The sequence below is a fragment of the Talpa occidentalis genome, unplaced genomic scaffold, assembly GCF_014898055.3.
Source record: "Talpa occidentalis isolate TD23 unplaced genomic scaffold, MPIMG_talOcc4v2.1 talOcc4.11, whole genome shotgun sequence".
In the NCBI taxonomy this organism is placed as follows: Eukaryota; Metazoa; Chordata; class Mammalia; order Eulipotyphla; family Talpidae; genus Talpa; species Talpa occidentalis.
The window spans coordinates 49,885,612-49,906,255 of record NW_023601104.1 but is presented as its reverse complement, the minus strand read 5'-3'; the positions used below and the strand labels follow the sequence as shown (position 1 = coordinate 49,906,255).

At 43.4% G+C, this 20,644-nt stretch overlaps 1 protein-coding gene across 10 annotated transcripts in view; it reads right to left on the bottom strand.

Moving 5' to 3' along the window:
• Positions 1–1,238: 1,238 nt before the first annotated feature.
• NPAS3 (neuronal PAS domain protein 3) overlaps positions 1,239–20,644 on the bottom strand; it is an 846,848-nt gene continuing 827,442 nt past the window's right edge. For 5 of the 10 annotated variants that reach the window (XM_054689778.1, XM_054689784.1, XM_054689786.1 and 2 more), the window contains 3 exons: positions 11,180–11,327; positions 7,645–7,769; positions 1,239–5,620 (listed from right to left, as the gene is read on the bottom strand). In XM_054689778.1, the coding sequence (XP_054545753.1) occupies positions 4,269–5,620; positions 7,645–7,769; positions 11,180–11,327 (1,625 nt within the window). In that variant the 3' untranslated portion in view covers positions 1,239–4,268. The remainder of the gene's footprint in view (positions 5,621–7,644; positions 7,770–11,179; positions 11,328–20,644) is intronic. The other 5 variants (XM_054689775.1, XM_054689777.1, XM_054689781.1 and 2 more) reach the window with 3 other exon arrangements.

The following is a 20,644-nucleotide window of genomic DNA, read 5'->3' as shown; positions in this document are numbered from 1 at the left end:
AAAAATTTTGGAGAAGTCTTGGGAAAAAACCAATGTGTATTCTTCCTATTTCCATTTTTTAAAAGATTTATTTATGCATACAAGAGCTGGGGTACAGGCCAGAGGTGTGGGGGATAAGAGGATTCACCAGAGACAAAGAGGGGAACGGAACAGGCAGACTGACTGAAACACACTACTGAGGGGAGCAGCGGGCAAGACAGAAGAGGTCTGCTTTGCCATGTAGGTTTCTCTCTGGCCGGCCAGGGATCGAACTCGTGCTGCAGAGGCTGTGGATTGCCTCATAGTGCGGTGCCTAACCCCTTGCCCCACCAGGGAGGCCCCCTATTTCCATTTTTTAAGCATTTATTTCAAAGACCCATATCAGGCATAGGAGAGCAATCTAGGGCCCCACAACCATAACCTACATTTTCATATCTGCCAGTTGGTAGCAACCCTCTCTTAGTGCTGTCCTCATATGGGCCAGCATCACTGAAAACTTTAACTAGGGAGTGATATTTTCTGTAGTTGGTAGCTTTTAGACAAAACTATCTGTGCTTTCTTTTAGCTCAACCCATTCATCTCTCTTCATTTTCTGGAGAGCACAGACTTAACAGGTGAACTATCTGTATTAACTTTGACAGAACAATTGAAGCTTCCTTTTCCCCCTCTTTTTGACTTAGCCAGTTGACCTGCCTTAAAATGTGACAGGCTATATCCTTCTGACCTAACCAGTAACACACCACCACCATGACTTACTCTGTCTGGAGAAAGAAAATACATATTTAGTATAAAGAGAAGATACAAGCAATGAACAGTTGGCTATACATTATAGATTATAATAAATGAAAAACATTGAGTGCATTTTAAATGATTAATGTATGAAAATTATCATCACTTACTGTGCATTAATCAAGAAAAAATGCACACTTCTCATGTGGTTAATGTTGCAGGCCCATTGTTCAGCTTGGATAATGTGCATCATAATGCTCAGTATGACAATGAGTTGGGGTAGTTGAAAATTTAGGATGGTTGCAAGTTTGGTGTAGTATTTGGATTAGCATCTTAATCTGTGCCTTGTCAGCCTCATTAGTTCATGGCTATGTATTTTTTTTTCCAAAACTAGCAAAAAATATGGATGCATCTTTTCAAAACTTTTTTTTTTTTAAATCAAGAATAATGACCAAGGTACCTGCTTAAACAAATACTACCAGCATTCATTAGTTAGGATGGTTCCATGTAAAAGAAATGATGCCAGATAGTAACAAATCCAAGAGAAGTTTATTATGAAAATGGCACCTGCGGATGAAAAATTAAGTTACATAAAGACAACCATGTATGTGACATGTATGAGAATCTACAAAAGTATAAAAAGAACCCTGTTGTAAATGAAGTATGTACATTTCTGATTTGCAGCATTATCAATGGTCAATGAAAAAAAATGTTTCAAAATAAGCCAGGCACTCAGGAAGTTAGGTCCGGTTAGCTTCACACAAAACAAATGTACCATAGCTGTCGCTTTGTAACGTTTTAATTTTTTATATATATATTGTAGAGTTGGTAACACTGCTAAGATTTTTTACGAACAGAATATCCCTTTCCCCATTATTCAGCTACTTGGCACCAGTCTCCTCATAAAAGTTTTCATATATTTGTACAAGAAATAGTTAAAAACACAGACACAGTCTTCACAGGTAATGAAGTGTTTTTTTTTTTTTTCATTTTGTAATTTTAAACACTATGGATTTAGACAGCAGCTGTGATTATCTGTTAGTTTAAATCACCAGAAATCATTTTGACACAACACAGAAACATTTATAAAAGAAAAAATAAAACAGCTGTCTAGCTGTTCTTTGTAGCTGATAGGTGCATTCCTTTGATTGTTCGATAGCTAGAGTGAGCTTCCAAAATTACTCTTTCAATTTTGTGATTGGCCTTCTTCACCTTCTAAACCTACGTAAATCCTTCAAGTGAGCTTACTATTAAAATTTGTGGCATTGAACATTTTTTGCTAGTATTCCACAGTGGTTTGGGCCCAACTCATGGAATCAAGGTCCCAGAGGAATCCACTCAACACAGTGATATTCAAAGGACAGCTGAGTTGCTAGATTAGCATTGCACACATAAACAAAGATATATATGACAATTCTATATTCCATTATCCCCTCCCCTTTTAAAAAATGTTGGTTGACCTTTGAAATAATTTTGTCTCACTGGTAATTGCTTTATATATTGCTCCATCAGCCAACCTGGAAGGAAACCAAAGAAAAGCACCCACTGCTTTTAGGTAGAGCACAAGGGACTCTGGGAATGTTAACAACTGAGGCTATATGGCATCAATTTATTTCCTATATCTGAGCATTATTCTTCAGTGCTTTGTAGGGCACTCCGGAAGAAAGAGTCATACCCAGAATTCCGTTGTGGGAAAAATGGCTCCATTAACCTTGAGCTAGTTAAGAGTCTTTTTATCTCTGAGAATGAAAAAGATTTCGGAGAAGGGGGAGGAAAGACGAGGAGGGAGAAGGGGAGATGAGAGCGGGAGGGAAAGCCAGGAGAGGGCGGGAGAATATACACCAGCAAAGCAACAGCAGGAATCTTAAAAAGTGAAACGGAAGATCCACAGACAGTAGAAGCAGCATAGGGTGACATTACAGAGGAAGGCCACCACACAAAAGTCACTAACCCCCAAGAATCACTGATTCACTAGGACTGCAGGAATGGGACTGTACCACTCCGGACTAGAGATAGAGCACAGAGAAGACAAAGGACGAAACAACTACATTAGCTTAGTATATACTGCATATAGAAACACACATTGAAACTGCAATGGGACTGACAGCCAAGGACACGTACACATTGCACACGTTACAGTTCTCACATCTGTTATTAGATGCCTTAACAAACAGCTGCCAAAAATGGAGTGGAAGAAGAATTTATACTTGACAGTCATTTGGAGTGTTTGACACTACACTGATTTCTGGCAACAAAGACAAAATAGGATATTTTTTTCTTTTTCTTTTTCTTTTTTTTTTTTTACTTTAATGTGCAGTTTTCAGTTGCAGTTATCTGTTTGAAGCTTATTAACCCATTCTTTAGTTTTAAACCTTATTGGTTTCAACCTAGAAATAAGAGAACCAAAGGGGAAAAATGCCATCAAATCAAATCAGTCCCCCCCCAAATACAACCTTCCTTTTTTAGCAAGAAATGAAAAAGATTGAAAACATGTTAAATAGTTTTTCCTTCTTTTACTCTGAAATGTTATTGAAGTTGCAAAAATTAGCCTCAGTTAGACTGAGAAAAGGAAAAAAAAAAAAAGCTCAACAAAAGATAGTATGTACCTACACTGCTCCTCAAATCAGTTTGATTGAGTTTTCCAAAAGCCCCTTTAAAAAGGGCTTTGCTGACCCATTAAATTTAATGTGAGGCTATGTTTGTTAGTTGGGAGGTAAAAAATTTTAAGTCCTGCAGCAAACATTAATGAGGGCTTTGTCTTAACTAACCAAGGAGACTGCAGCAACGGACTCCAGACCAGGACAGAACACATTTTTTTCCAAAACCCAGCCCAGGAGCTGCATTTTGTATGAAGACATTACAGATTAATAAATGATAGCACCATGGTTTTAGAAATTAAGTTAATGTTTCAGTAATTAACATTTAGACCAACTTTTTTTTTTTTTTAAACATTCTAGTCACAGGCCAGAAATTAAGTTTAAGAACCCAAATTATTTTTATGTGCAAGTAAGAAAATCTTAAAATCTTAACCATAAAAAGAGAATTAAATTCTGCATAAAATTCTAAAATACTATCCCCCTATTTTTAAAGGAATTAGGAACAAAACCAAAAAACCACCCCATTTCATTTGACTTAGTCAAACAGGGCACATTGTTTATGCTTGTCTCTTTCAATCTTGATCATATCAAGATCTTCTTGAAGAAAACCCAATGGTTGTCACTTGAGAAATCTCTTGACCACAAGACTGAGTATTCTATGGCAGAGGCATATACACATTAAAGACATCTTAATAAAGATGCAAAGGAAAGCAAAACAACCCAACACACATCTTAGAAGAAGACAAAATGGCAGGCAACTGGTCATCTGACCCTCTGAAGGCAAAAAATAAACATATCTTTACACGAAAGAATAAGTCAGGTTAAAGAAAGAGGGGGTGAAATAGGGACCGTCGTGTTGAGAGAAGACGCTGGCCTGCTCGAATTCAAAGTGCTAGAATTAAAGGTCTAAACGAAAACGCCAACGATGCCTCCGGGCGGAACCTGCCCGCGCTGGGCCGCGCCTCAGTCCTCTTTGCGCTCCAGAGTCTGTGCCGCGTGGATGCCGTTGCTGTAGACCGGGAAGGGCAGCGTGGAGAAGAGTCCCTCGGCCGTGGTGAACACGTTGCCGGCGGGCATCTGCGTCAGGCTGGCCGCGCTCACGGCGCCGCCGAAGGGTCCTGACATGTTGAGCCGGTGCACGTGGTGGTAGAGCATCTCCATGGGCGTCTTGGGGTCGAGGCCGAAGCCCGGGCTGTTAACGTCCACGAAGTTAACAGCGTGCGCATTGGGGAGCAGGTTGCTCTGCATGGCCAGGGTCACCTCGGCGGGCGCGTAGCGGATGGTGCCCGTGGTGTAGACCCTCTGGGCGGCCGTGCTGGTGGCGGCCAAGGTCCCGGTCACCCTGTGCACCAGCGGGAGCACAACGTTGCCTGCCTGCAACCTCTGCAGCGCCTCCAGGTCCCCAGTGTACAGCAAGGAGTTGGATGCGCTGGGGCCGTTCCCCCCGCTACTGCTGCTGCCGCCCCCGGGGTGCTTGTCCCGCGGGGACGCCGAGAGCGGGGGGGACAGTGGGTCGGAGGCCACCGGAGCCAAGGCCGGGGTGGTCGAGGTGCCAAACTGAGTCTTGCGGGCGGCTGCGCCGTCTGCGCCCGGAGGGGTGAGGACCGAGTCGGGGATGGCCACGTGCAGCCCCCCACTACTCCCGCCGCCCTGGCCCTGCGGGGACGGGAAGTGCTCCGAGTTGGGGGGCTTGGTCATACTGTAGGGAGACTCATTCCTGGAGATCTCCCGGTTGGGAGGGTAGTTCCAGATGCTGCTGTCGTTGTCGAAGTTGATGGGTTCCGAGATTTCCGTTTTGATCTTGAGCACCGAGGCACTGTTGGGGGAGGACAGGAGCCGGGGCGGCTCCACCAGACCCGTGTCCAGGCCGCCGGGGCTCGACGCGCTGGACAGGCGCCTGCGGCTGGTGCTGCCGCCCTTCTGCCGTTTCCTCCTCTTCTTGCGCTTCTGGTGCTTGCTGGAGGCCTGCGCGCCCGCCTCGCCCGCGCTGTCCGAGTCCTTGGCGCTGTCGGACGTGAGCGACTCGCAGTTCTGCAGCCGGAGGTCAGATTCGCTCTCCACGTAGCGCTCCACTTTGATCTGCATGGGGCCCAGCGCCCCAAAGCCGTCCTCGCCTGCCTTGGGGTTCTCAAAGTCTGAGTGCTCGAAGCTGTCGTCGCTGTCTCGGCTGTCCGGGTTGCTGGAGCTGTGGCCTTCGTCGTTGCAGTTCATGTCGTTGTCACACGTGTTGCCGGACTTCTTCCTGTCGGGCTCCGGGTCTTCGCTGTTCTCGGACTGGTTCCCCTTCTCGTCGGACTTGGAGTTGTCGTTGTCCTCTGCGGAGGGCCGGCAGCCGGGTGGGGAGCGGGGAGGAGAGAGAGGAGACACCACATTAGCAGGGGGGACCCTCCTAGGGCCTGGGGTGGGGCAGGGTGCTGTGTTGCCCCAACCTAAGCTCTTGATCGCCTCAGTTACTTAATAAGCCTGGGCTTTCTCTCTCTGAGGATCTGGACTAGTTTGCCCCTGGCTCAAAGTGTGGTCCACGGGCAAGGTGCCACGACAGCACAAGGTCCCCACCCAGACCAACTGAATCAGTCTACTTTTGAGCAATATCCCCAGGTGATTCTCAGACACATTAAAGTTTGCACAGTCCCACAAAAATACTGAGGGAGGCGCAGTGGGTTGAGCACAGGGCTGTGAAGCTGTCTGCAGCCTCTGCAGCGCAGGTTCGATTCCCAGCTGGCCAGGGAGATTCCCACATGGCGCAGCAGACCTCTCCTGTCTCAGCCGCTGGTCCCCTCAGCAGTGCTTTCGGTCTGTCTGCCTGTTCTGCTCCCCACTCTGTCTCTGGTGAATCCTCTCCCAGAGGCACCCTCCTGTGCCTCTGGCCTGTACCCCAGCTATTGTATAAATAAAAAATAAATCTTAAAAAAAGTACTGAGGGAGTCAGTAAGCACTTGGAATAAGGAGTTCAGTGACGAAACATGATGGTATGCTGGGTGACTTTCTAAAGAGACTGGCACCTTCCATTGGTGAATATTTGTACGTTGTTTGAAAACCACACTCCCTGATTCGGCCTTCTTTTTCTCTCTAGCTCTGCTTCACTCTCTGATTCACTGTGTATCTTGCTTCATTTTATTTACTTCTGTCTCTTCTCCAAGTAGAATATAAGTTCCAAGGGGCAGGGGAATTTTTGTCCTTTTTGTGCACTACTACATTCTTATAAATAAGGAGCTGAGACTATATATCCTAGAACTTCTTCTTTAGGAAAGAGCTTTCAGAGGAGTGTAGTTTAGGAGACAGGAAAACAAATAAGATCCTCCCCTCCTTCCATCTCCCTGAAGCTGTAGGGATATGTGTTTATGGAGAACAGGTGTCTCAAGGATAGGGGGCGTGTGTTTTTGTGTGTGGGGGGGCTGGGGGTTTAGCCCTCCAGCACACTTAAGGGACCACAGATTTTTCCCAGTAACACAACCTCTGATGAGTTAGGGATGATACTGATTTCAAGGCTCTACTATGATGCTTCTGGAAGGCAGCCTGGACTAGAACCTGGGCAAGTCATGGATCCGCTCTGGCCATCCTTCTGTAGCAGTAGAAGAGGATGGTTAGAAAGGCGGAGGGTTTTCTGTGGCATGGGTCCTATGCTCGCTGGCTCTGTGTGTCTGTGGAAGGGGGTGGAGGATTGGATGAAAGGAGATTTTAATATCAACTTACCTGTGCCCCAAAGAACTACTCAGAATGCCTACCTCCCCACGTAACTAGAAATGGGAAAGGAGGGATTTGTTCCACATAGGCCAGAAAATAACTAATAGTCCAGTGCCCTGACGGCATTAGGCAGCCTGCTGTAGAGGCTTGTAAGGCTGTGACTATTTGGGGTCAAAGACACAGACTGTTCTGGAGGGAGCAGAGACAGTCCTGTTACCTGCTGGGGTAAGGCTGCTTAGGGGCCTAGGGTAAGGCTGCTTCTGTATGGCCAGTGGAGGCTGACATTAAGTGATTGCTAAATCAGGCTCTTCCTTCTTGTATGTTTGCATACCTACATGTATAGGCCACAGTACACCTATATCTATGTGTTTAAATATATACCACACACATATTTATATATTATGACATATATGTATGTCTGGATCTCTACCTACCACACACACAAATAAAGATGTGTGCACGTACATTTGTGGTGATGGATAGTGTATAAACACATGCACCAGTGTGTAGAGAGTGACTCAGTCACAACCTCATGTGACATTTGTCTACAAGACTTGACTAGCTGCTTTCTATGACACTAGCCCTTTGGCCACTGCCCAGCCCTAGTGTTTGGAAAGCTAAGCCTTAACTGCAGAACACGGAGAAGGAGTAGTACCTGTAATACCTGAGGTGTCTTTAGAGTCTGATTCAGAGTCGGATGTCTCTGAGGATTCCGAAGTTTTCTCTGGCAGATGGGGCAGCTGTGCAATATCCATGGGTGTATCTTTGTACTCGGGGTTACTGTGGAGGAGGGCGGCAGTCATTAGGAGTGCAGACACCCATTCTGCATGGTTTGCAGGCTTCGACCATCTTCTCCCCAGTTCCTTGCCCCCCAAGCTTTTGAAGTTTGGAAGATGAAGCATGAAATCATTCTCAATGCATCACGGGACTTGTAAAAAGCTTAGATTTCACATGCCGGGGGACAGATGCACCCTGCTACAATGATTGAATACCCAAATGCTTCGTGAAAGCTGCTAAAAAGCTTTTAAATAATCAGGTACCACTGGGGGCCAGGGAACTGTGCTGCTTGACATTCCTCCTGGTATAGCACCTGGGGGGAGGGAGGATGAGAAGTACTCTCAACAACGCATTCCCAGGCCTCCTGGGGTGCTCCAGCTTCTCTGGGGGCTCCTAATGAGTCCATCGCCTCAGTGCCCTTGCCTTGGCCCCTTGATGGAGCTTCTCAGCTGTTCAGATGGCTTCAGAGCCACTGGGGCGGGGGGCAGAGCCCTGGGCGCCTAACGACCTGACAGATGCACAGGTGCACCTTGGGATGCATGGATTCTGGCTACTGAACTGTCAACACACCCATTACAATCACATTTTCATCTGCTCATGTGGTGTACACCTGTGGCTTGTTAGCTGGAAATCTGATTGCAGTGGGGAGAATCCCAGTGTGAAAGAGGTCCTAACAGAACTAACCCCATTTGCACAAACGTGCTTAACTTTTGTTCTATTTTTAATACAGAAGTGTCTTTTCTAGAAAAGTGACTTTTTGGTCAGTTTGAGTTAGCCGTGTTCCAAAAATGCCACTCCAAGGTCAGCCCGGTGTGCCAGCATTACAAGCGACTGTCATCTGTGGGCAAAAAGCAAAAGCCTCTTGCCTCGAGCTGGGAAATGCCTCTTCTCTCCTTCCACCACGAGGGCTAGCCAACCAGAGCCTCTCAGATGATTACCAACTCATTTGCTAACCTCTAGTGAAATTCCTATAGTAAAGAGTCACTGTTTTAGTCACTGCTCTAAATCTACAGATGTCCCTGGGAGGGTTAATTCAGTAAGATAGATTATCAGGCATTTACTCCTTAGTGTGAATTAGCTTCAGCAGCAGAGCCTTCTCTAGATCATCAGATAAGACTATGGTGAGAAGGTAGCCCGAGCACTTAGTTGGTCTGGATATTCTGAGACTCTAATTCTACCCAGCAGTGTGAGGGAAGGGAAGGAGACTGGAGGAGCAGTAATTTCAAAATAGGGAAGGACAAGCCTGATTGGGGCGCAGAGGTGAGGGGATGTGAGAAGGAAGAGGTAGCATGAAAATTCTGCTCAGGAAGAACGAAGGACAAGAATGTGGGAAAGAAAAACAGACTTGAATAGTTGATATTTTCTGAAGCCAAATTCTCTCCTTACTAGATCTCAAGCCTACAGAGTGATACCAGTGGGTGGCAGACTTGGGGGCCTTTCCTCTACTAAATCCATCTCTATCATCTCTTGGTCCAGGGGGTTTGCAATCACTTGTCATCCAACTTAGTCTTTCATCATTGCATAATAACAAAATTCAGCGTGAATTTTCAGGTGAGCTCTGAAAGGTCTATATAGTGGAAACTGAGGCTCTTGAGTCTGGTGTTTGGTACCTAAACGCCTTTCTTCCTCTCCATGTAGAATTAAGATGAGCAGAATCAGCATTCATGCATTTGGGCACTGGATCCTAGACTAGATGGACGGTGTGGATTTTGAGTTACATGGACCAACCTCTCCTTAGCCATTCTCACTCCCTCCAGCTGGGGGCCCAGTGGAAAGTCCTGAGGCTGGTGAGGCAGAATGAAAGATCCAGAAAGGAGAATCCTCACAGAATAGAAGCAACAACCATACAGGTGACTTCAGTGCCCAGCTGCATCAGCACAGGAGACAAACAACTATCTCTTTGGTACATCCTGTTACCAAGGTCTAATTTCTCATTACCATGGGTCTCTTTGACACAGCATCATTTTTGCCTGGCCAATGTTGTCAATCAACAATATCTTTTTCTACTTTCTCCTGGGCATGTGAATTTTTTTATATCCAGTTGCATTATATACCGCCCGTGTTCCACCAACCTCTATGTGCAAAGATTCCTTGATGTCAAGACCCTTCTTGAGCATCTCACAAACACAGGGGCTAGTTTGCTTGAAAAGCAAGCCTTTGAGTAAGCCACATTTAAAACACCTACTTTTACCTTTAGAGAGAATCAAGGTAGAGTATGAGATGCCAAAAAAGAAAAAAGAAAGCAGATAGATGAAGATTCTTTTGAGTGGTACACATCAAGGCCCTTTTTCAAGTAATAATCGTTAGTGTCTGATTGATAGGCTGTTGGTAGCTTGCACACTCATGCCTTCGGGTCATTGCTAAGGTATGCAGATGTTGTCTGAAGGGTCAGTATGCTGATGAGTGACACTGTTAGAGTCTTAGCTCCATTTGACTGGCTCAGAGACAAATGGGATTCAGGTCCTCCCTGTCTAAATGATCAGCCAAAGGGCAACAACTTCAATTCATTAGACCTACTGAAACTCTCCTGACCAGTGTGGGCTCTGCTCTGTGGCTTTAGGGCAAGAGAAGCCCCAACCTGGAAGTGCTGTGGTGGGCGTGAGTCAGGGTGGACACTGGGATTAGCTTCACAATGGGGCAGGTGGAGAACCTCCTTGAAAACTTGCCAGCAAACTGAGACCACCCTGTCTAGGTCTTGGTTACATATTTTTTGTTAGTTTGAATCCGAAGGCAGAAAGTGAAGAAGGAGAGAGAAAAGCTGTCGTACACTAGAATCTAGGAAGGTGTTGAACTTAGTCATAGATGTGGATATAAATTTCCAGGACATATCAAAACAGCAGTAAAACTTGCCTGTGCTCACAGAGCAGGCAAAAGAAGACTTGCCTTCATTTAAATACTGAAATCATCTTGATTCTGGCAAAAAAATTCTTTGCTGGCCAAAACCTTAATGCCTATACCTAATGGAGTCAGACCCTTAGGTAATATGTAAAATGCTGCGGGATTCAAAGGGCTGGGATATAAAAGGAATATGCCTGCTACTTCTCCTTCCTCTCGTGCTAAATGTTCACAAGGATTAGAGGGCATGAGTGTGAGTGTGTTTGGTGGGGGAAAGCGGTCCCTTTTGAATGTTCAGTTACAGGCAAAAGTCTCCTCTTTCTGGCCTGTTTGTGAGAGAAACCATGGCAACTCCTGACAGACCAAGAGTTATTGACAATATCACAAATCTGCCTGGTAAGTCACTTCCAATATAGCTTTGATCATTTCCCACTTCTCTGAATCTCGTGGAAGGAAGAGCAGAATTTTCACATATTTCCACACCAGATACTGCCAAAAGATAATACAAGCCAGCTATTAACCATTGGGCCGCATATTTCATGACTGACACACAAAGGAAAGAGAATTAGAAAATATACCTAAGGAGATAATTCACCCAGATGATATTCTTCTCATTTGCGTTCTTGGCATTAATAGCTATGGTGGCACTAGACTGTATCCAAATATATCCTCCATTCTTCTGCATCCAGCGATAATACTTGGTCACACACTGGCCCTTATTCAGTACTGGGGGGAAAAAACAAAACAAAATAAAAGACATTGTGTATTAAGACTGGGACCAAATGATTAGCATTTCTGCAAAATCTCAAGCTTAGGAAGGGGAGGTTCTGCACCAAGCCAGGGGTGCCCCTCTGTATGCTCAGTGCAGAATGCCACAGTAGGACTGATGGATACAGCAGTTCAGCACAGCGGCAGCCCTGAGCTACCAAGACTTCATTCCGTTTTGGGCAGCCATGGTGTGAAAGGAGGAATAAAAGGACTACAAATCTTCTTGGCTCACAGATCACCTAACACGGTGTGGATATGGTCAATGGGCTTGATGTCAGATGGCAACAATGGCAAATTTGCCTATGATTTATTCATTAAGTTGAGTTAGAGCTCTCTGAGATTCTGGATATTTGAATGGATATTATACCCCTCTGCCTTTGATCATTTCACCTCGGCATGCGTAGTATCAACCGGCATCCTTCTACATCTGCTCCTTTGATCTTGTCGCACAGAATTTATAGCCCATGTATGAATTAAATTTACATCGGTCAGTCGGGAAATTCTGGTAAGACTTTACTGAATGTTGGAACAAAATAAATTCCCCAGCCAAGTCAGGAGGAAGGCAGGCCTAAGGGAGGCACAGAATTGACTTGGCTAGAGCCAAACAGAGTGACAGTTCCACACAGACGCTGAAATATGGCCCAAAATGAAGGAAGAAGTAAAAACAATCAGTAATGTGAAACGGTGCCATTAAATACCCACTGAAGGAGAGCTTTAAAATGCAGATGTTAAAAATGATACTTTGACCAAAATCTTGCCAAGTTGAAATTGATTTGATTTGTATCTGGGTACTCCTGAGCTAGTAAAAGGGGAAAGTGCAGTAAATCATCCCCTGAAATAAAGTGCTGGGGATGGGACTGCTTTAAAGGGATGCCGGAAATGTGCAAAACCTGCTGTTATTACTTGGATAGGATCTCGGCAGCTCCACACCCCCCAGCACGCCAGCTGGCTGGCCACTAGAGGGCAGTGTGCACTCGTCCACGTCGCCCACTTTTGGCATGTCCTTGTCTCCGTCTGCTAAAATGAAAAACCTCTAACTGCTGTAATAAATTTGGCTAAATTAGCTGCTAAATGGTTATCTCAAGTAATATGTATTTGCATTAATCATCTTGCTCTAAACCAGAACAAGCCAGAGTCCTAAAGACGTAGTAAATTCATATTGTCCATTTAATTACGGCTAATAAGTGCTTCATATACAATAGTTTCATGAAGTACATTCTGATTTTTTTTTGGGGGGGCGGATGGGTAAAGGGAAGTGACTTTGGAAAAGAGCCGGGTTTAAGGCTGCTGCAGCTCTTTCCCTTCGTGTCTGAGCCTCCCTTCCTGTCTCTAAAAATGACGGAACATCCAATCTCTGCATTTTACGTCCATAAACTATAAACTTGGATGCTTTTCCTCATTCTCTTGTTTTCCCCTCACAATGCACTAAATGGATGGCTGCAAAATTTAATAATTATGTCTTCACAGTGGCTTGAAAACGCTTTGCTTGGATGAAGGCTTCAAATAGTGGCAAGTTCTATTGGGAAACTAGTCAACAGCGTAGGGTATTTTAAAGGCCCGGAACTGTCCTCTCTTCCTGATGGTGAGGCTCCACAGGTAGCGTTGTGCTCTCTCCTTTTGTCGGCGATTGTAAGTTCTGCCATTCTGCATGCATGGCTTCCCAGGCTACAAAACTGCGTGGTGAAGCTGAAAGCAGTAAAATACTAACTCTGCCATACAGCTCTTCTGTCAAACCATTGTTGCATGCAACAAGACGTGCTTTTATTCAAATCCTCTCAACCTGGTTAACTATTAATAGAAGAACGATGGGTTATGAAATTCTGCCCACTATTTTCACAGAGAAAACTTACGGCACCTTCGTCAGTGGTTGGTGTATGATTCAATCTACTGTGTATCTGGAATAAGGAATCATTTCAAATGGTTCTAGTACTTCTAACAACAGCAAAGCAACTGAGAAGCCCCTTTTCAGAGTCACGTGAAGAAAACACTGAGATGGTCAGCCAGGCCCATCCCCCCCTGGCCGGAGATCCTGGGCTGGAATTCAATCAGAACAGACAAAATTAAAAAAAAAAAAAAAAAAATGTCTTTCTCAGAATAGAGCATAGAAAGGAGCAGATGAGAAAGGGATTATAAAGTCTAAATAGAATCAGCAGAATCAACCTAAAAATCATATTCCTTTCCTAATAATACTTTCTCTTAAAAACAAACAAAAATCTCAAATCTGAAATAGGAAGGCAGCGAAGCAGCTACCTCTCTGGTGGCCTCTGGGTCTGTGCTCTGAGCAGGCTGAAAGGTTATCGCTAGAAGGCTGGCTCCTGTGTCGTCTCCTGAGGTGAGGCAGTGACTGGGCCTCACTAAGTGCCTCCGTGTTTCTTGAGAAGATAAACCTCAATTTTGGCGGGGGGGGGGCATGAAAACATTACCACAGTCTTCTGCATCGCCAGGCCAGGAGCCATCTGGTAAAGAGCGGCTGACCGAGGACGTTTTGATGTTAGAAGTGGCGGTGGAAGGACTGAGGAGGAAGGGAACCTCCCAAGGGGTCTGGCAGCTTCTTGGGTGGAGAACACCACAGAGCCGACCTGAAGGAAAGTCTAACCGAATCCATTTATTTTCCCTGGGCCAGGCTGGCAAACAGAACTCTTAAAAGGTAAACAGTTCAGCGGTCTTAGGCCATGACCATTTCTTGAGGATCGTGTTTTGTGAATGAGGCCCCACATGCCAGCGGCGATCCAGAGAACTGGAGCTGGCACCCACTGTGGTGTGAAACGGTGACCAAAATATTGCCCAGTTGCTTCTGTTTTTCAGGAGTCCCCATAAAAGAGTTCACAGTAGATTTTTTGCCTTTTAAAAAATGAGCAAGGAATAATTTTTGCTTGGGGCTCCAGAATATAAATTTATGGCTTGGGGATGAAGCTTCTTTCCTTAAAAAAAAAAAAAAAAAATCACACTGGCAAATCAGTTGGATCATTCCAGCTGTGCCAGAGGCAGGATCTGACAGCTTTTCCTGAGCTCATGTGGTCCTAATCAGCTCAAGAAGAAAAGCCACCTTGGTGCCAGTTTGAAAGCGACTTTTAGTTTGCAATAAATTAGAGAACTTGAAAAACACAAACTTCGTCAATTCTCTTTAATCCAGTGGCTCTTTTTATTTTTTGAGTTTCCGTTTTAGATAACAGAGAAATGAGAGAATATTTGTGTCAATCTATTTCATAAAATCTGTTTTATGAGGAAAACCGGAAATTAGCACATAAAGGTTACTTGCTAGGGAAGTCTTTAAAAATAGTGAATCATCCCTTATGAAGAGAATGAGACCCATCATATCAATAAGCCAATAAGCCTGGGAGTAATTCATAACAATGAGCTCAAGCTAGAGAGTGGTGGGGGGGGGACCGAGCAGAGGGAGAGAATATGAATACATGTAGAGAGAACATGCATGTCAAAAACACAGATAAACATAATTTGAATCTCACAACCGTGATATGGTTGTGAGTACTTTCAATACATAAATCTAGCATCTTCTCTTTTGGCTAATCCCAAGTTGATTTTTTGCTGCGTGAAATGTTTGGATAGAACCACCTGCATGTCCCCCACTGAATCTACTGTTCACACCATAACATCTGTACAGTAAGGGCTTTAAAGTTGTGATAGAGGAATCTTTTATTTAAGAACCTCAAAACATGGCCTTTTCTTGTGGACAAGGGAGGATGAGTGTTTTTCCAGGTATAACCCTGCCCCTTACTGTCACATAAGAACTTGTGTCTTTATATCTGAAGGTCAGGTGTCACCCATTGCTGCAGCTGCTCTTACTCTGCGGGAAACCCAGAGTCATCATCAGCACAGCCCATCCTTCCAGTTAAAGATGACTTTGAATATAACTCTATAAACTGATGTTCAGAGGACAGAGGGGCGCCCGCATTTGTGAGAATGCAAGGAGATCAATGAAGAGACTTCAGTTCCTCTGAACCATGCCAGCCCGGCTCGTTGGTTAATTTTGGTTCTAAGCATCACAGCACCACCTCGTCCTTCCTAACATGAAAGAAGCGATGACTACGAAAAATGGCAGGAGCTTACATTTTAGAACACACCATCTTTTATGTCAAATCCACAGTCTCCCCACAAAAGACTGGAAGCTCAGTTGTACTGAAGATATTTTTTAAATGTCAACTGGTCTCTTGGTTTGATCTTAGAGGTGGGCATACAAGCAATTTATTGCTGGAGAGATTAACTCCCTTCCCTCCAAATCTGATGAAGTCTCGCTGAAGCACACATCCACAGCTCTGCACACAGTTACCAACAGAGGGATTTCAGTTTTCCTTGGGAAAACTTTGTCCACAGAAATAGACTGATGATTGAAAGGACATAAAGGAAGCCTGTGTCTGTGGCAGGAACATAATTCTGTTAGTAAATCAAAACAAATCAGTACAAGTTTGCCTTCAGAAATATGGAGAGAAAAGAGAACATGGTCTCTTCCTGTTGGGCTGTTCTATGAAATCAAAGCCAAAGATTCTAAATAGTGAGTTGCTTGTGTCTTAAAAAGAAGGAAGCAGTCTAATGCGGGTTAAAGAGGAGATGAAGAACACATATCAAAAGCAGTCTTTTAGTGAAGTGTCTCACAAAAGGACGTTTTAGCGGTTTGCATATGCATTAAAAAGCTGCAATACTTGGTGTATTCAGGTAAGTATAGAATAAATAGGAAATGGTGAGATCATCGGAGATTTCACACTTCACATTCACACAGCTGAACAAAGAGCTTCATTATCGTCATGGTGACAAGAGGACGCATCTGCAGCGCCATCCACCCCCTCCTGGAGGTACCTCCATCAGTGGCTGCACAGAGTGGCGAGCAGGCGCCTTCTGCTAGAAACTCAAAAATTTTGGAATTCAGTAGTGTATAGTGTGTATGTGTGTGTATGTGTGTGTGTATGTATGTATGTATGTGCGCACGCAAGCACGTGTGTGCACTCGCACTAGAATCACACTTTCTACTTAACATCACAGTTGGGTACTTAGCTGTAGCCACTGGTTCTCTCTCTACATTCACAAAACTGGCAGATGAAACATGAAAAAGAATACTGACTCTTTAATCTCGGCTTCTCCACCTAAAGCCCAAGGCAGGCTGACAGGGAACTTCATTCTGGAAACAGGACTTTTTAAAAAAAATTCTGGATTACTTTTTCCTCTGCTTTTGAAAACTCTGGGCTATAGGGGAATGAACCTGACAGATTTAAAACAGGAACAAGTTTCTTTATCTGAAAAGTTATAGTCCTTGATGCTTACAGGAAGGTCATTTTCAAAACCCACAGGAGAAACAGCATTACAGTCAGAAACTGTGCATTAAGTGCTTTATTTACTCGCAATTGAGACAGTTTTTCATTTAGAACTGCTCATAGGATCAACCCAGGCTTTGATGCTGTGCAGACTTGCCTATAGATTTTGCAATTAGTGAGCCAGATATCTTAAAGAGCAGGCATCCACAAATTGGTTTTTATTTTTTTTTTTTGGAAATCCACGTGCCAAGCAATATTTGGTAAAGTTTAGTGATATCTGATATTTAATATGAATTACGAGCTTAAGGACAGAAGACCTGTGGATGGTCTGAGAATGACTATGCATCATCTATGGATTTTCCCCCGATACACTAATGACAGGCCCTGCCTGAAGTGCGATCTGTGTGATTTATAACCTCAGAAGAGGTTTTTTCCTATACCACTGCCAATTGATAGATTTTTATTAACTGTTAATATTGAATCATGCAGAAAACTTTTCATTGATTTAGAACATGCCAATTTGTTAAGTTTAAAAAAGAAATTTCCCGTTTTATTCATGATAATGTACTCAATTGGAGAGCAAGGCTTTTAAACACTGATGCTATCATGTTCCAGGACAGGAAGAATCAAGGTAATTGTTGGCAGGATTGACATCTGAGATCTCAGATGTTTTTTTCCTGAGCTGTTTTTCAGTCCAACCAGGGAGTTTTAAGTGTTGCTCCTTCCTGCCCTTCTCAACCTAAAATAGTTAAGGACAATAATTTCTTAGCTACCCACATCTCCTTTTTTGGTGGAGATAAAGGGAAGCAGTGAACATTTCAGTATGGAATTAAGAAAGCTTTATTGCTAGGAAATGGTAGATTTATTTATTCATTCAATAAATAGTTTTTCAATGCCTACTCTGGGCCAAGAATTGGGGGATATCAAAGTGAGCAAAATCTCCATGGGCCGGTTTTCCTATAGCAGCCCCAATGATTGGTGGTAATTTCCTTTCCCTCGCCAGTGAGGGCTTAGGCCTGGGGTGTGATGAACTCTGGACACTGAGACTCAGGGGAAGTCTCTCTACTTGGAGATGGTTGAAAAAGTGTTCCTCCTCCTGAAAATAGAGATTTGCCTCTGTTTGCCTTTGAATGAGACACAGCTGTTTATTGATCATTTTCACTAGTAATTTATAATAGCAACAAATTTGAGGTCTTTGAAAGCAGAGGTGGTCTGGCCTGTTCTGGGTGAATTCTTCACCTCCCTTAAAAAATGAAGAGTGATGAACAAATGGAAGGTGAACTTGGATGTAGGGATTACTAAAAAAAAAAAATTCAAAAAGGATTAGGTGGATCTTAAAGTGAGATTTATTTTATGTCTCTGGTGGGCCCTGTGTTTGCAGGTGCAGTCATTTCATTAAGTCCACTAACCACCTTTAACAAGAAATATATGTGGTGAGGGACCATCAGACAAAAACCTGTGTTCCATAAGATCAGGAATAACTACATGAACCCAAACAAGTTCCGTTTGTTCACCTGTTCTGTAGATTTTCAGAAATCTAAGTACTTTGGTGTATAAACTTGGCAGATTCTCCCCTGTAGCACCACAGCTGGTTGTCCACTTCCTTCTGGACACCAGCTCTTATCTGGGGTTTTCTGCTTTATGGTCACCTCCCCAGGTCCCGGGAAAGTTTAAAATAGTCACAGTCATTCTATCCTCACGTGTGGCTTGGGCATTTGATGAAACATTGTACAGTGGGATGCGAGGGGGCTTCTCTCGACTGGAGCTTCTGGGAATGCTATTTTCTTTCAAAAGTGAACACAAAATAGTGACTGAAACTTCACTGGCTCTGGATAGTGCTCGGGGAGGAATTTAGGGTTAAAGGTCCTGCAGATGTCTTGTGATCATGGCGAAGAAGTGTATACAACTATGGAGAAAGTTTGGAGTCACTTTTACTTGTGTTTCATTGCTGGTATCCAGATGCATTCTAGCTGATATTTCCCACTGAAAATGCTGTGAAGCCAGAGAGGAAGTGGGGCTTCATGAAGAGGTTCAAGTAGCCAAATCTCTAGTTAACCTCATGTCTGTGGAAAAATCTTTTTATGCTAAGCATCTATACAAGGTAATTCCTAGGCTTCTCATTTGTGTAAAAAGTTAGGTTTTTTGAGATATGCAGGGTGCCATTAAGCCAATTTTTAAAGATTTTAAGTAAAAAAAATATAGTTTATACAAGATTAAGAATAAGATGCCACTATAAAAAGTAATGGAATCAACTTTACTTAGGTTAGCTGATTTAGGTTAAAATGGGTAATTTAGAACTATTTAACAAGCAATACTTTCTCTCAAATATCGTGTTTCATTTTATGATAATAAAAGCAACTACTAATTTAAAGAGCAATAAGGAAAAGCCCAGAATCCATGTTAGAATTATGTTAGTATATATCTGTCAAATTAAAATTCAGATTTACTCTCTGGGCAGAGAGAAAAGAACATGTATTTTTATATTCCATGTTCTTGGTCTGTTCTTCTAAGCCTGGAATGCCCTCAGCACCCCTCTCTCCACCACCATGCCCATAGCTCCTGCCATCTTGACTTTTCACTGTCTTCTATCAAGGTCCACGGGAAACGTGCCTCCTCTGTGCCTTCCCCACCTTTCCTTGGCTGCCTTCACGCTGAAGTTGTGTGTTTTCATATATCTTAATACTTCTCATTTTATGACACTTTCAAAATAGGCTCTGCGGAACCTCCTTAAAGGTAGAGCCCATGTCTTAATTATTTTAAACCTTATAGTAGTAACCTACAGGCTTGTATATAGTAAGAATTTACAAATTCTAGATAAATTTGGATAGGGAAAATATTACTTTTTGTATTCACATATGCAACAAGTACATAGAAAAATATTAACCTAGGGGAAAATCAAAAGATCCTTTGCTTACTAACTTGATTTACTATTGATACTCTACGTTCTTCACTGATATTTAAAACTTTACATCTTTGTAAAGAAGTCAGTCTCTTTATCAAGCGATCACATAATTGTTTCACTGGAACACTGATTGAGATACCCCTCAGAGCCAATTCACTACTCATATTTGACTATAATTAATAAAATGTATCCAATTGGAGAAGAAAATGAAGTCCTTAGAATCGTTAGTCAATTTTAATTTACTTTTATTCCGATGTAAAAGAATGCCTCCTCAATACTAGGATAATTAGCGCTTCTCAAACCTTAACAAGAATACAGGTCAGTTAGGGATCTTGTTAACTGCAGATTCAACTCCAGTAGTCCAGGACTAGACCAGAAATTCTGCATTTCTTTACATTCCCAAGAGATGCCACTATGGCTGCTGGACAGACACACTTTCAGCAGCAGTGGGGCAGGGACTCCTAGCTGATAGTCGGACCCTTGCTGATTATCTTCTCTTGAAAAGTCAAAATCACTAGCCCCCCCCCCAAAAAAAAAAAAAACCAACACCAAAAAGATTAAAAATAACAATACTCCTGCATCAAAACCTGGCTTGTCTCTATGTGACAGTCTAGTTAATGGACAGGCACATGGTGTAGGCTGATTTGGCATCTAAAAAGCATCAGACATGGCAGCGATTACATACATTTCCCTTCATGGGAATTTTCCTGTTCAGATGAAAAAAGAGGCAAAACTCATTTGCTTTGGGAGAAAGTCCAGCCAATGATCAGATTGCAGTTAAATCCCTGAAGACCTAGTCCTGACAAAGGCTGAGATCAGAAAACAGAAAAGCAACCCCCTTTGCTACTGCCTCTGGCCCACCCATCAAACTTTATACCTTCTCTTCTCCCTTCACTCGCAGTTACTTCACTGTGTGCAATGGCTGCATACCCAAATCAACAATTAAATTCCCCTTTTGTTTGTGTGGCAGATGACAAATGCATGGAGGACATCTTGTGTTTCCTAGGCAGGCAGGGCACTTACTTTGATTGATGCTCGGTTGTGGAAAAAAAATGAGCTGGGAAGGAATTACAATGGAGGGCCTGCAGACTGGAAGGGGATATACTAAT